The 13,556-nt window shown below is 39.2% G+C and overlaps 1 protein-coding gene and 1 pseudogene across 1 annotated transcript; one reads left to right on the forward strand and one right to left on the reverse strand.

Moving 5' to 3' along the window:
* Positions 1-48: 48 nt before the first annotated feature.
* Positions 49-9,647, reverse strand: LOC102740022 (5'-3' exoribonuclease 2-like). The gene is made up of 12 exons (XM_081810333.1): positions 9,498-9,647; positions 9,299-9,410; positions 7,204-7,315; positions 5,174-5,232; positions 5,008-5,097; positions 3,934-4,006; positions 3,741-3,791; positions 3,144-3,301; positions 2,055-2,129; positions 1,835-1,968; positions 1,678-1,735; positions 49-1,594 (listed from the first exon to the last, which is right to left on the reverse strand). The coding sequence occupies exons 1-12, from the start codon at positions 9,536-9,538 to the stop codon at positions 1,460-1,462; spliced, it is 1,098 nt and encodes a 365-aa protein (XP_081666459.1). The 5' UTR covers positions 9,539-9,647; the 3' UTR covers positions 49-1,459.
* On the forward strand, positions 8,356-8,516 carry LOC115940882 (U2 spliceosomal RNA; annotated as a pseudogene).
* Positions 9,648-13,556: the final 3,909 nt, after the last annotated feature.

The raw sequence follows: 13,556 nt of genomic DNA on the forward strand, positions 1-13,556 counted from the left end.
AAAAAAAAAAAAAATGGCTATGCTGGTACACATCTGATATCCCAGACAAAGTCAGTTCTGTTATTGGAACCTTACACATGAAAAATTCTTGCCACCATAGTGGATTACCAAGTACCAAAGGTTTTGGAAAGAATGCTTAGAGTCCACTCACTCTATTACATAAAATGGTACTGAAAGTTCTAAGAAAGAGACCACTAGCTACAGTACACAAAGTTGAAGAAAATATAAAATCCTGTCAGACACAATGACATGTTTTAATCTGTAAGGAAATCATGAAGCAATGTAGCAATATTTGCTCAAAATAGGCATATGAATTTTTTAAGATCAGATTCTGAAAGGATTTCCTTCACTCTCTAAGAAGCACTATCTGTTAATTTTACCCACTGCTTACCTCCCTTGACACTCCCCCACAATCACCCTCCACCCCCCCTTTGCCTCCAGACTACCGCCACTATGCCCCATTGACTCCCCAGAGCCTCTGAACCCCTGGCCATGGACTAGGGGCCTGTCCATCTTGCCCTGACACGTCAGAGAGCACCAATGGCTTCTCTCTTTAGGGATTTCCTCCCATCTCTCTACAACTAGCTCCTCTCTCTCTTTAAATGTCCATGTTTCTCAACGTTTCTATTGGAGGCACTTTCACTCCACACAGACTCCCAGGGACTTCAAGTTCACACTGACAGCTTGAGGTAACTCCCATCCACTAATGGTTCTCAAATCTCCCGTCAAAAGACTTCTGCCCTGAGCTTTACACAAATCCATCTAATTGCTTCATGGACTTTCTCCTCTCCCGTGTCTCCTATATGGCACCTCAAACTTAGTATCTCCAAAATGAAACTCAATTTCTACCTTGTCCCCAGCTCAACCTGCTCTACCCCAAGTGCTTGCTATCTCAGTGAATGGTACCAGCAATCTCCCAACTGCCCAAGCCAGAAACCTGGACTTCTCACCTAAGCACTCATCCTATCATACATGATCAATTTCCAAGTGCTATGTTATTTTCTTTCTTTCACGTATAAATTTCTTACTCAGACCTGCAACTGTCTGCTTTGGCTGATGTGATCCAACCCTGACCCCCTATATTCTACTACCAGAGTAGAGAGTTCCTAAGTCTTAACCTGTCTTCCAGGGCATAAATATTTCCTATAAAACATGGCAGCCACGAGTTCAATCCCAGCATTCATCTAGCCTTGGCACCCTCATTTCACAGCCTACTGATTAGAGAGGTGTTTGGATTTTTATCTTAAGATTATGAAGAGAGAAAAAAATTACAATGCAACTCACACAGTGTGCAATACACAGTTCCACACAGCAAGCATCACCACCTTTATAAAATAATCAAAGCACTGACCACTCATGATTACAATGGTGTTTGATACACTATAATAATAACAACGCACTCAAAGAGGTTAAAAGTACAATCACAGGATCATCACAGCCTATTAGAGACAGGAGCAATTTAGCTACTGCAATAGAAACACTTTACCTCATCATCCTTTCTCTTTTTAAAAATGCTATCCTCAACTTCACCAACTGCTAACATGATCATCTGTACTCTTTGCAGATTGACATAACCACTTTCTGTAAGGTAACCCTGTAAGTGATAAAATACATGTAAAATGATCTTCTTATAAAAGCAAATACTTCTGTTTTGAAATTATTCAAGAGTGAACTTACCCCAGTTTTGTGTACCACATTTTTGTATATGTTAACCAAACGGTCAATTGCACCTTCCCTGCCACCAGGAAACAAACATTTCGCATTAGGACCACTGTACACTGTAAAGGCAAGAAGGCTAAAACACTAGTTTGAAAATCCACACAAACACACGTACCTAATTTCTAATGATGGCAGGTGAGGAAGGAAGTCATTTCCCACAAAGAAGCACATGAAGACCCAGTCATCAATACTCCTCTCAACATCAAATGTAAACGGCAGGCTGGCCATGGTGAGCTCTCTTTCCAAATACTACAACCAAGAAGGAATGCTACCATTAAAGCTATCAAAAGCCACCCTGCTTTAGAGCACTAACCCCAGTGTTTATTGCTACATACCTCACGAAGAACATTAAGACGAAGGAAGATAAATTCTCCTTCTGCACAAGGAAGACTATCTGCAAGTTCATCATGCTGCAGGAAAGGGGAGTCAAGATTAAACAAGTCTACTCTAAACCCTGTAACTTTTTCCAACGAAATAAATATATCATGGCTTTCTCTAAAGCAAGATTCATTTTAATACTACAAGTATTAACAAAAAAAACCAAAAACCTCACCAAATCATTTTAAAAATAAAAAATTATCCATAATCCCAATCACACCTAGACCAGAGATCAGCAAATGTTTTTTGCAAAAAGCTAGATAGTAAACATTTTAGTCTTCTGGAGACATATATGGTCTCTGTTGCATATTTTTTCATGTTTTGTTTTTACAACTCTTTAAAAATATAAATACCATTTTTAGCTCATTGGTCAAATCTGGAGGGCTGGAGTTTGCCAACCCCTGACCTACATCCAGTCAATATTAAATTTCAAGGTATATACTTCTAGACCCTTCTCTATGAACATACAGTAAATTTTTTACCTTTTTTCCACTGAGCATGTCTTTTAAAGAGGCACCATATTCTTAAATCAGATGAAAACCCATTCAAAGGGGGCTGGATATAATCAAGTGAACCCAAAATATATAGGAACTAGGAGTAACTTAAAAGTATCAAGCAGATTAATATATTTTATTTATATTCTTTTTAAGAAAAAATAATCAGTTGAAACAAATACTTCTATAAACAAATCATGTGTAAGAGGCATTATTAACTAGGAGACCTAAGCCTCATGTAGACATAAACTATACTAGAAGTGAGTGGAGAAAGACTGAGTGCATGCATGCTTTTGAATGTGTGTTCACTTTAAAGGGCTTTGAAAGACACATTCCTGTGAGGGTAACAGAGCAAGTAGGTAAAAATCTAATACAATATAGTCTTCTCTTTATCCATTCTAAAAATGAAGTAACCTGAATATACTTAATGCCACTAAACTGTAAACTTAAAAATGGTTAAAACAGTATATTATGTCTTAAGTGTATTTTATTACAACAAAAAATAAAATAGAAAAATTTTAAATGAGGCAACTACCATTTCAAAATTCCTACCTTTCCCTTCTTTTCTCTTGGCAAACCTTCACAGTCCTTGACCTCATGTCCAAACTGATTACAAAGTCCACATGGTTTGGGTTTGTTTGGTTTGAATTCTTCTCTAATGATGGTAAAGTTGGGTTCATGTGTAGCAAGACCGAGCATAATGAGATCAGCTATCAATCAACAATGATAAAACAATGAACAGTGAGCACTTTAAGAAGACCCTACCCCAACCAATGATAAAGGACACCACTGTAACACAAGTTACCAACACAAAAAAAAGCCCAAACTAGCACATAAACAGAGGTGGTAAAGCCAAAAAACCTAAAACTTCTTAGTTCTTAGGCAACAAGTTGTCCTCCAGACACACGGGCACAGAAAATCTTCCATTTAAAGGTATACAATATCAAAAGGTTGAAAAGTATTTTTAAAATGTAAGCATAAATGAACATGAATCACAGATTAAACAACTTAATACCAGTTCCTTCTCAAACATAAAATGAGCAAGGCCTATTAGAATTTCCAGGAAACCAGGAATAATCCACTACTACACACCAACCCATCAACTTGCTATGGTTTAATCCAAGAGAATCAAATCCCAAAGAAACTTACCATCTGCTCCACATAAGCAATGATGAGTGTTTGGGTCATGGTTAGGTTGGGCTAAAGAGGGGAGAAAGATACATTTTATTTATATAAATGTATTTTATACCAGAGGAATATCACATTCTACCAAATATTTTCTATATAATGGCTTAGCTTTTTTAATAGAACATATAATAAAATATTTATAAGGGAGTTTTACCTCTTTGTCTTCTAATATAATCCATGATTTTATGTTCTCCTTCACCAGGAGCACTAGCATCAGATAAAATAACCTATAAAAAATAGTTTTTAACACTGTCAGTTCATCTCCAATTGTCTAGCAGAAAAATCAATAAAATCGAATAGCTTAAAATAAATTAGGATAATTCTATTAAGACAGTGTTATTAATTAGAAATTTTTCATAAGGTGTGTGATAAACACCAAAATTGTTTCATTGGTTAACTTACTACAGGAATAGAAAAAATGAAATGTTTCAGTCAAACTTAGCCAAAAGAACTGTTCAGTTCACAGGTTTCTAGTATTCTCACTGCTACCCAAGGATACAGCCCCAAACCACAAAAGCCCAGGAAGTAATCAATAAAAAATACCCATTAAATATAATTCACCATATCTAGTTTATAGCAAAACAAGCTTTGAATTTCTTTTTTTTTATTTTTAAAAAGATTTCATTTATTTAAGAGAGAGAGAGTGCATGCATGAGCAGGGGGAGGGGGAGAAACAAACTCCCCACCTAGCAGGGAGCCCGATGCGGGGCTCGATCCCAGGACCCCAAGATCATGACCTGAGCAGAAGGCAGATGCTTAACCAAATGAGCCACCCAGGTGCCCCAACAAGCTTTGAATTTAAAATTACATATAAGTTCATTTAAATATTACTTAAACACGTAGAAGAACACAGCTATTCTTTAAAGGCAGCCCTACGACTTTAATCTTGCTGTTTTGATTTCTAATAATAGAAATTTTCATTTAAAAATTGCTTTCCTATATATATATGTATATATATATTTTACATATAATACAAAATATATGTATTTTTTTAAATCATGGGTCCCGTTTTATAGCTTCATAGTGATGATAAGAGGACAAAATTGGCATTGAGAGAAAATTCAGCAGTCTAAAACTGGACCATGCAGGGCACCCCATCTCTAATAACCCTGGAAGCCTCTCTTTCCTCTGACAGTCAACTAGCATTTTATGGGGTTATCAGTCATATCAAAGTACAGCCTAAAATGATCACCCTTATCTTTCTGAAGTACCAAAATGTGAAACTTACTGTCAAGTTTTTCCACCCAGGGTCATTATTTAAACGATCAGCTATGTAATAGCGAAGGCATTTAGCAAGATTGTCCATGAACTCAGTTCCCTAAAATGATAGAAAGAAATAAATTAACCTACCATTTAAGAGTTAGCAACAGCTGGCAAAGTATGAGACTACTTACTGGTGTAATACAGTTGCTGTCAAATCTTTCTTTTATTTCTTCTGGAGGAAGAAAGCCACCTAAAGGAAAAAGAGGCAATGTTTTGTTCTCCCCATAAAAAGTCAGGTATTAAGTATTTCAGTATTAAGCCAGAACAACAAAAACGAGTCCAAATACAAAAGAAAAGGAAATATTGTCATCTGAGCAACAAATGTTTCCCCTTTGGGGAAGAAAATAAGATTCATCCTCTCAAATTTAATATAAGCTTTAACATGACCATCAAACAATATATGATATACAAAAGATACTATAGTTATATAGAAATATGAAAATGATGACATTCTTCATAATGCCCTCTGCAGCAGAACATAGACATAGACACACACACACACACACACGTTAGGAGTTCTCATTTTGATAGTAATTCCTGAGATAAACGTACCTTAGGAAAAATTAAAGTGCTGAGTTGTTTTTTAAAGATTTTTGTTTGTTTGTTTATTTATTTATTTATTTGAGAGAGAGACAGAGAGTGCATGCGTGCTCACAAATGAGTGGGGGGAGAGGGAGAGGGCCAAGCAGACTCCCCACTGAGCAGGGAGCCTGACGCAGGGCTTGATCCCAGAACCCTAAGATCATGACCTGAGCCAAAGAAAGATGCTCAACCAACTGAGCCACCCAGGTGCCCCTAAACTGCTGAGTTTATAACAACTTTATATGATAAGAAATAAAATTATCAGCTGCGATATAAAAGTCCTATTTGTCCTCTATATCACTGATTAACTTTTTTTATTTTTTATTTTTATTTTTTTAAAGATTTTATTTATTTATTTGAGAGAGAGAGAATGAGAGACAGACAGCATGAGAGGGAGGAGGGTCAGAGGGAGAAGCAGACTCCCCGCCGAGCAGGGAGCCTGATGCGGGACTCGATCCCGGGACTCCAGGATCATGACCTGAGCCGAAGGCAGTCGCTTAACCAACTGAGCCACCCAGGCGCCCTGATTAACTTTTTTTAAATGACAAATATATTTCAAAACATCTTCAAGAAAGAAGACATCTTTAAAATCAAAGACTATCTTTTATAAGTACAAACAGGTTTTAAGCATATTACAAGCTGCAGCTAAAGTAACTATATAGTTGCACACTTCCAGCAAATTAAAACAGAAAATGTATCCTAATTATAGGCCTGAGCTGACTACACTATGGTATCCTCTTTTACCTGCGAAGTACAGTATCTTGAGCCAATAAATTGTGGCCTTCCTGGTCTACCATACTGCCTCTGTAACAAAACACCAAACAAATCACCCTGCTACAACCACACCCCATCTCACAGACAGGTGTCTTGGCAGAGAACTGGTCCCATGGAGTATCGAGACTCCCTGACCTTCCTCCCCTCTGAGACTTCATCAACTTCTACCTGTGTATCCAACAGGAATTTCAAGCTCTGGGGAACTGCCAAGATGATCACACCCCACCCCTCCCCCAAATCAAGGGAACCCTTGGGTATTTCACCGCCTCAGTGCCTGTTGCATCCACCTCCACTGAAGTGTGTCTGACTCAGTGAAAGCCTGTAAATACGGAGCACATCATCCCGGGCTTCCTCTTACAGACCTCTGAGTTCTGAGGGGAAGTAATAAGCAAGCTACCCAGACTGATTTAAGGAAAATGTTTACAGAACTGTAGCTTTCTAACAGCCCCCATAGAAAACAAAAATAAGAGGCACTCTTAATGTATTTCTCCTTTACAGATACAACAAATTAGCTTAAGAGCTGTGCTTGCCTTGAAAGGGGCTGACAATCTGCTCTCCCTACCAGAGTTTCCTCCTTTTATTCCTAAGTTTCCCTTTTACTACAGAGTTGGGAAAAGAAACAAGCTTGTTAGTGGGAATGAAGGATTCCATTAACTACTTTTTGACAGTGAACATAAATTTTCCTCAGATATTCTAGATCCTAATTAAATTAAAACTATACCTACTATGAGCGAAAGTTGACACCTCTCCCCCCATTCTATATACATTTCATAAGAAGTCCAAGTTCAAGATGCACATTCTTTACCTTTTGCCAATATTTCTTCCCTGACTCGCTGCTTCTCCACTGCTGCTTCCATTCCTTCTTTTGATGCTCTGAACCTTCTGGAACGCTGCTGGTTCATTTTAGCACGTGGTGCCTAAAAACATTATTTCATAGACATATAATACTATTTAAAATACGTGTAACGAAATCTGTACATTATTTTCAATCAGTTCTTATAAAAATAGTACACTAAAATGGAAAAGTAGTATATCTAATAATCCTTTCATGACGGATAGTAAATCCTGAGAACTTAAATTTGGATCAAGAACTTAAAAGCTGACCTCAGTCAGGTAAGTGAGTGACATATCAAATGGACAAACACCCTAAGAAGCCACTTAATACTGCAGAGCCCACAACCCAATGCCACTTCTACTGGGCTATGGTGCTTCAAGGCACCCAAGAAGGACAGCTCACTTTACTCAAAGACCCAGCCAGCATGCAATGAATAGTTACTAGTATAGAACCAGGATCAGGAAGACCTTATGTCCATGCCTAAAAGGAAGGATGGTCTCCAAATGAGATTCACCATGCCCCATAAAAGCAAAAGAAAACTACTTAATCTGTAGGACCTCAAGGCACTTCTATATTGTATTTCCCACAATAACCACTCTGTCTCTACAAGAAAGCAAAGCAGGTAAAAAGGGAACAAGGTTTTAACTGAAAATACTTTTGAATTACTCTGACCAAATATAATTTAAAATCACTGGATAAGCTTGAATGAAATGAACTGGACTCTCAGGTTCTGAAACTCCTGAACTGAGTTTTGGAGTTGGAAGGGACTCAAGTATCCTGTCTACATAAAATAAGTTATTTTAAATTCTCTTGTAAATAGTTTCCTTTCCTGTAAAATAAGACCACCTAGCCTAACTCTTTCAAGTACCAAGTTCTTTGATCCACATTTATATTTCAACAAAAACATGTTACACACCTGAGCATACAGACAGACAGACAGACACTCACACAGGTATGCATACAGTTTATACTTGTTCTAGCAGTAAGGGCACAATGAATGTAAAGTGACAGATTTTCTTCAAGAACTTTCACTAATATGAATTGGAATATGCTCCAAATAAGATATTCCTGTTCCCTCTACTCGTCACTGCACTTTAACTGCAACTTACCAAGTTATCAAGTATCGCTTCTCGGCCTTTTGGCTAAGATCAAGTGTACCAAGTTATCAAGTAGCTAAGATTTTTCATTGCATAAAGAGAACCTCACGGAAAAGTTAATCTTCTTGGACCCAAAGTTTTCTAGACCTTCAAAATCATTCCATTAGCCATTAGGGATTACTAAATCTAAAAGAAAGATAATCTATCTCTATACAGCTAAATAAATTTTAGAGTTACGATTTATCTTAATTTTCCTTGAATGCTGATATACAGTTTGCTGGTTATTTATAAGCTAAGCTAGCTGAGAGCTGACCTATCATCCTAGGTCAGTAAGTTATTGCCCTCTTAAAGCATTGTGAGGACTACTCACTGCCCATAGGAGAAAATCCAAACTCTTAAGCATGGCAATAAGGCCTTCTCAAGACATTGCTCCCTTTCCAATCTAAAACACCTGTAATTGCCCAAATGTGTTAGTGTGGTCAAAGGCATGGGAAGTGTATCTACTGGGCCCATTTGAGAAATCCAGAAGGTCTTCCCTCTTCCTATCTATTCCACTGATCCCCCTCCACTGCCCACCAATCTCCTGTTACTCTTCATGCTTCAAGAAATGAGACAAAAGTCACCTCCTATCTCCCAACTCCCTTACTAGCACTGATTTCCTCTTCCCTCACACCCTGCACGTGTTATCTAGTACCTATAAAGCCCACAATTAACTACCTTGCTCATTTATCTGTCCCATTAGTGGTAAGCCCTTCAAAGAAAGGGCAGTCACCATTATCCCCAGTAGCTCACAGTATCTGGCACAAACAGGTACAAGAAATGTCTGAATGAATGACTGAAGGATCAGGCTGCCTGTCTGAAGTTCACCACAGTCAACATTTTTCGTTATTTAGCTGACTTTCACTCTAGACACTCAGAACACAGCAAAAACAAAGACAGGATTCTAAGTTAACTTTTTTAGCACTTACCACTCCATCTATTGCCATGTAGAGAAGTCGTCTTGGTCTTACAATATTGAAAAGTCTGTCAATGTACTCAAAAATTGCAACCATCATTTCATCCTCATTTTTTGGTGCTGGTCTACAAGGACAAACAAACAACGTAATAAAATACAATACTCCCCTGTAACTTCTGCTATCATGACAGTGACAAAAATGGGTTACGTACTTGTCTTCGGGATGAGTACAAGGATGGATGATTCCATTCATATCCAAATACAGATTATCAAACTCCACATCATTTGGATTTGGTTTACTGGCATCAACAGGAACTTTTACACCATTGCATTCTTTTGGCTATGAGAAAGTGACAATAATAGTTTAATTGTTCAAATCTAAAATTAACACATCCTAGGCTCAGTATGAACCCGTTTCACTTCTGAATTGGAAATAAAACACTTAAAGTCATCTTTAAGTTGTAAGATAAGAAATGATTTTACTCCTTAAAGCAAACTAATGCAGATATTTTATCTGTGGAAAGCGGATAGCTTCCAACACAAGTTAATCTCAGCTATGTGAGGGATATTTATCAAATGCTCAAATCGTTCAGTTGTTCAAGTGAGAAACCACGGGAGTCATCTCAGATTTCTTCCCCAACCCCCCCCCATTATCAATCAACAATCCAACCTCAACCTGATCCAACAATCCAACCTGATCCAACAATCCAACCTGATCCAACAATCCAACCTGAAAAAGGTCTCTCAACTTCATTTCCTCTTGGCCCCACTGCCATGACCATGCCATGAGGTAACAACACTCACCTCAAAGATCAACACTTACTAGCCTTCTGTCCTGCCACAGTATCATTCCAGCCAACCCTATCTCTTCTAAGTTCCTAAAAAACCCTCTTCCATCTCCCAGTGCCTCTATACACTGTTTCTCCTACATTCCTGACCACACCCACTTCCTGAAACCTTACTAATTTTCCACAGTCTAGACTGAGATGGAGTCACTCATTTTATAACTCTTCATACACACCTCTCAGAAAACTAACTGCTCCTCCTTCTGCATTTATTTATTTGAGAAAGAGAACACAAGTGGGCAGAGGGAGAGGGAGAAACAGACTGCCCGCTGAGCAGGGAGCCTGACATGGGGCTCGATCCCAGGACTCTGGATCATGACCTGAGCTGAAGGCAGACAATTAATTGACTAGCTACCCAGGCACCCCTCAACTGTATTTTTGTAATAAATATTACCTTTGTTTTTTCTTCCAGAGCTTCACTGAATGATTAGAATATGAGATCAGATTTTTACTGTTAGTAAATGTTATTTTAAAAAAAAAGTTCCCTAACACGCATAAAGCATACAAAGCATCATTTGCAACAGCAAAAAATTGTGAACTTAAAAGTCATCATATACATCATGGATGAGCCTCAAAAATATTTTAAGTGAAAGTCAATGACAAAAGACCACAGAAGATCCCATTTATATGAAAAAATCCAGAATAGATAAATCTATAGAGACAGAAATAGATGAGTTTCAATTCGGGGGGTGGGGAGGGAGGGTGATAGGAAATGAATGCAAATGAGTGCAACATTTCTTTTGGGAGTGATAGAAGTTTTCTAAAATTAGGTAATGGTGACAATCTGTATACAAGTCACTGAATTACACACTTTAAACAGGTGAATTTTATGGCATATAAATTACATCTCAAGAAGACTATCAAAAATAAATAATGAAAGGTCAACTTAATTAGGGGGAAAGAAAGAGTCCACAGAACGGACTGATAAACTGTGGATGTTCATATACTGGAGTGCCAGACACAAGTGAGAGTCAAAGAAACAGAGCAGGACAGTCACAAATATATTGCTGAGCCAAAAACAAACAAACAAAAAACAAAACAAAAAGCCACCAGGCTTCAGAAGAATACATACAGTACCATTCATAGAAAGTTATAAAATAGACTGATTGCTAGCAATGAAACTGAATCACTAGGGATGCCTGGGTGGCTCAGTAAGTTTAGTGTCTGACCCCTGATATTGGCTCAGATCATCATCTCAGGGTTGTGAGATCAAGGCCCAAGTCAGGCTCTGTGATGGGTGTGGAGTCTCCTTAAGATTCTCTCTCTCCCTCTCCCTCTGAACTCCCCCCAAACCCCATACTTAAAAAGTTAACACCTATTCTTCTCAAACTATTCCAAAAAACTAGAAGAGGAAGGAAAGCTCCCAAATTTATTCCCAGAGGCCAGCATTACCCTGATACCAAAAGCAGATTAAAACCACTACCAAAAAATAAAACTACAGGCCAATATCTCTGGTGAAGATAGATGCAAATATCCCCAACAAAATATTAGCACACCAAACCCAACAATACATTTAAAAAATCATTCACCATGATCAAATAGGAGTTATTCCAGAGATTCAAGGATTCAAGGATGGTTCAATACTCATACATCAATACGCTATATCACATTAACAAGAAAAAGGAAGATATACACCATGCAATCATTTCCATAGATGCAGAAAAAGCACTTGATATCAAATATAACATCTACTGATAATAATAAAAAAAAAACACTCAACAAAGTAGATTTAAAGAAAACACACCTCCACACAATAAAGACCATATGGGGGTGCCTGGGTTGCTCAGTGGGTTAAGCATCTGACTCTTGATTTTGGCGCAGGTCATGATCTCAGGGTCTTGAGATCAAGCCCTGCATTGGGCTCTGTGCTCAGTATGGAACCTGCCTGGGATTCTCTCTCTCTCCCCCTCTGCCCCTCCCCTGCTCAAAAAAATAAAGACCATATATGGAAAAACCCACAACTAACATCATACTCAATGATGAAAACCTGAAAGCTTTTCTTCTAAGATCAGGAACAAGACAAGGATGTCCACTCTAACCACTTTTATTCAACATGATACTGGAAATCCTAACCACAGCAATCAGACAAGAAAAAGAAATAAAAGACATCCACATTGGTAAAGAAAAGTAAAACTATTACTGTTTGCAGATGATGATATTATACACAGAAAACCCTAAAGACTCCACCAAAAAACTACTAGAACTGATAAATGAATTCAGTAAAGTCACAGGACACAAAATTAATATATAGAAATCCATTGTATCTTATACACGAATAATGAAATAGAAAAATTTTTTTTTAAGATTTTAATTATTTATTTGACAGAGAGACAGCGAGAGAAGGAACACAAGCAGGGGGAGTGGGAGAGGGAGAAGCAGGCTTCCCAAGGAGCAGGGAGCCCGATTTGGGGCTCGATGCTAGGAACCTGGGATCATGACCAGAGCAGAAGGCAGATGCTTAAAGACTGAGCCACCCAGGCGCCCCGAAAGACAAATTTTTTGAAAAAACTCATTCACAGTTGCACCCAACATAATAAAATCCCTAGGAATAGGGGGGCGGAGCAAGATGGCGGAGGAGTAGGAGACCTGGATTTCCTCTCCTCTCAGGAATTCAGGTGGATAGGGATCAAACCATTCTGAACACCTACAAACTCAACAGGAGATCGAAGAAAAGAATAGCAACAACTCTCTGAACAGAAAAACGACCACTTTTTGGAAGGTAGGACGTGCAGAAAAGTGAATCCGAGGCGATATTCGGGAGGATAGACGGTGGGGAAGGGGCCTCCATCAGCCGCTTCTGGCAAGTGATAGAGCCGCGGAGCACAAAATGGGAACTTTTAGAAGTCTACTCCGCTGAGGGACGTCACTCCGGTGGCTAAGTGAGGGGTGGAACCCTCGTGGGACAGTGTGGTCTCAGGACCCTCGGGGTCACAAAAGACCGGGAGTGCCTGAGTGCAGCAGAGCTCCCAGGCATCGGAACAGGGAAGCCGGCTGCAGAGACAGAGCCCAGGCGCGGGCTCTCAGCTCCGAGTTGCCATAAACCGTGATCCGCGGCAGTCTGGCCACTGCTCCTCCAGCAGGGTCCCAACAAGCGGCAGATCTGGGGAGACTCCCCTTCATCCCCCGGGGAGGAGCGGTGCGGGAGCACACCGCAGGGATCTGCTGGGTTTGGAGACTCCACCCGGGGTCAGGTGCCAGAAATAGAAACGCGCAGTCACAGGACGGGTGAGCACGGAGTGCGGCCAGAGACAGGGGAGATGGGAGTGACTAACGGCTTTTCTCTGGGGGTTCACTGAGGAGCAGGACCTGACTTCTCGGCTCCTCAGAGGAGGAGATTGGGAGGCCGCTATTTTCACTCTCCGCCTCCAAAGCTGTACAGAAAGCTTGCAGGGAACAAAAGCTCTGGAGAGCAAACCCAAGCAGATT

Source organism: Leptonychotes weddellii, unplaced genomic scaffold (genome assembly GCF_054177405.1).
Source record: "Leptonychotes weddellii isolate Sample4059 unplaced genomic scaffold, ASM5417740v2 HiC_scaffold_2284, whole genome shotgun sequence".
NCBI lineage: Eukaryota > Metazoa > Chordata > Mammalia > Carnivora > Phocidae > Leptonychotes > Leptonychotes weddellii.

Excerpts from the sequence above, each read along its gene's own strand:
- LOC102740022 (XM_081810333.1), bottom strand. The coding sequence starts at position 9,538 with ATGAATGGAATCATCCATCCTTGTACTCATCCCGAAGACAA. Across the intron at positions 5,233-7,203 it reads GGAAGAAATATTGGCAAAAG|GTGGCTTTCTTCCTCCAGAA; the intron begins GTAAAGAATGTG and ends TTTTTCCTTTAG. Across the intron at positions 1,595-1,677 it reads ATGTGGTACACAAAACTGGG|GGTTACCTTACAGAAAGTGG; the intron begins GTAAGTTCACTC and ends TATCACTTACAG.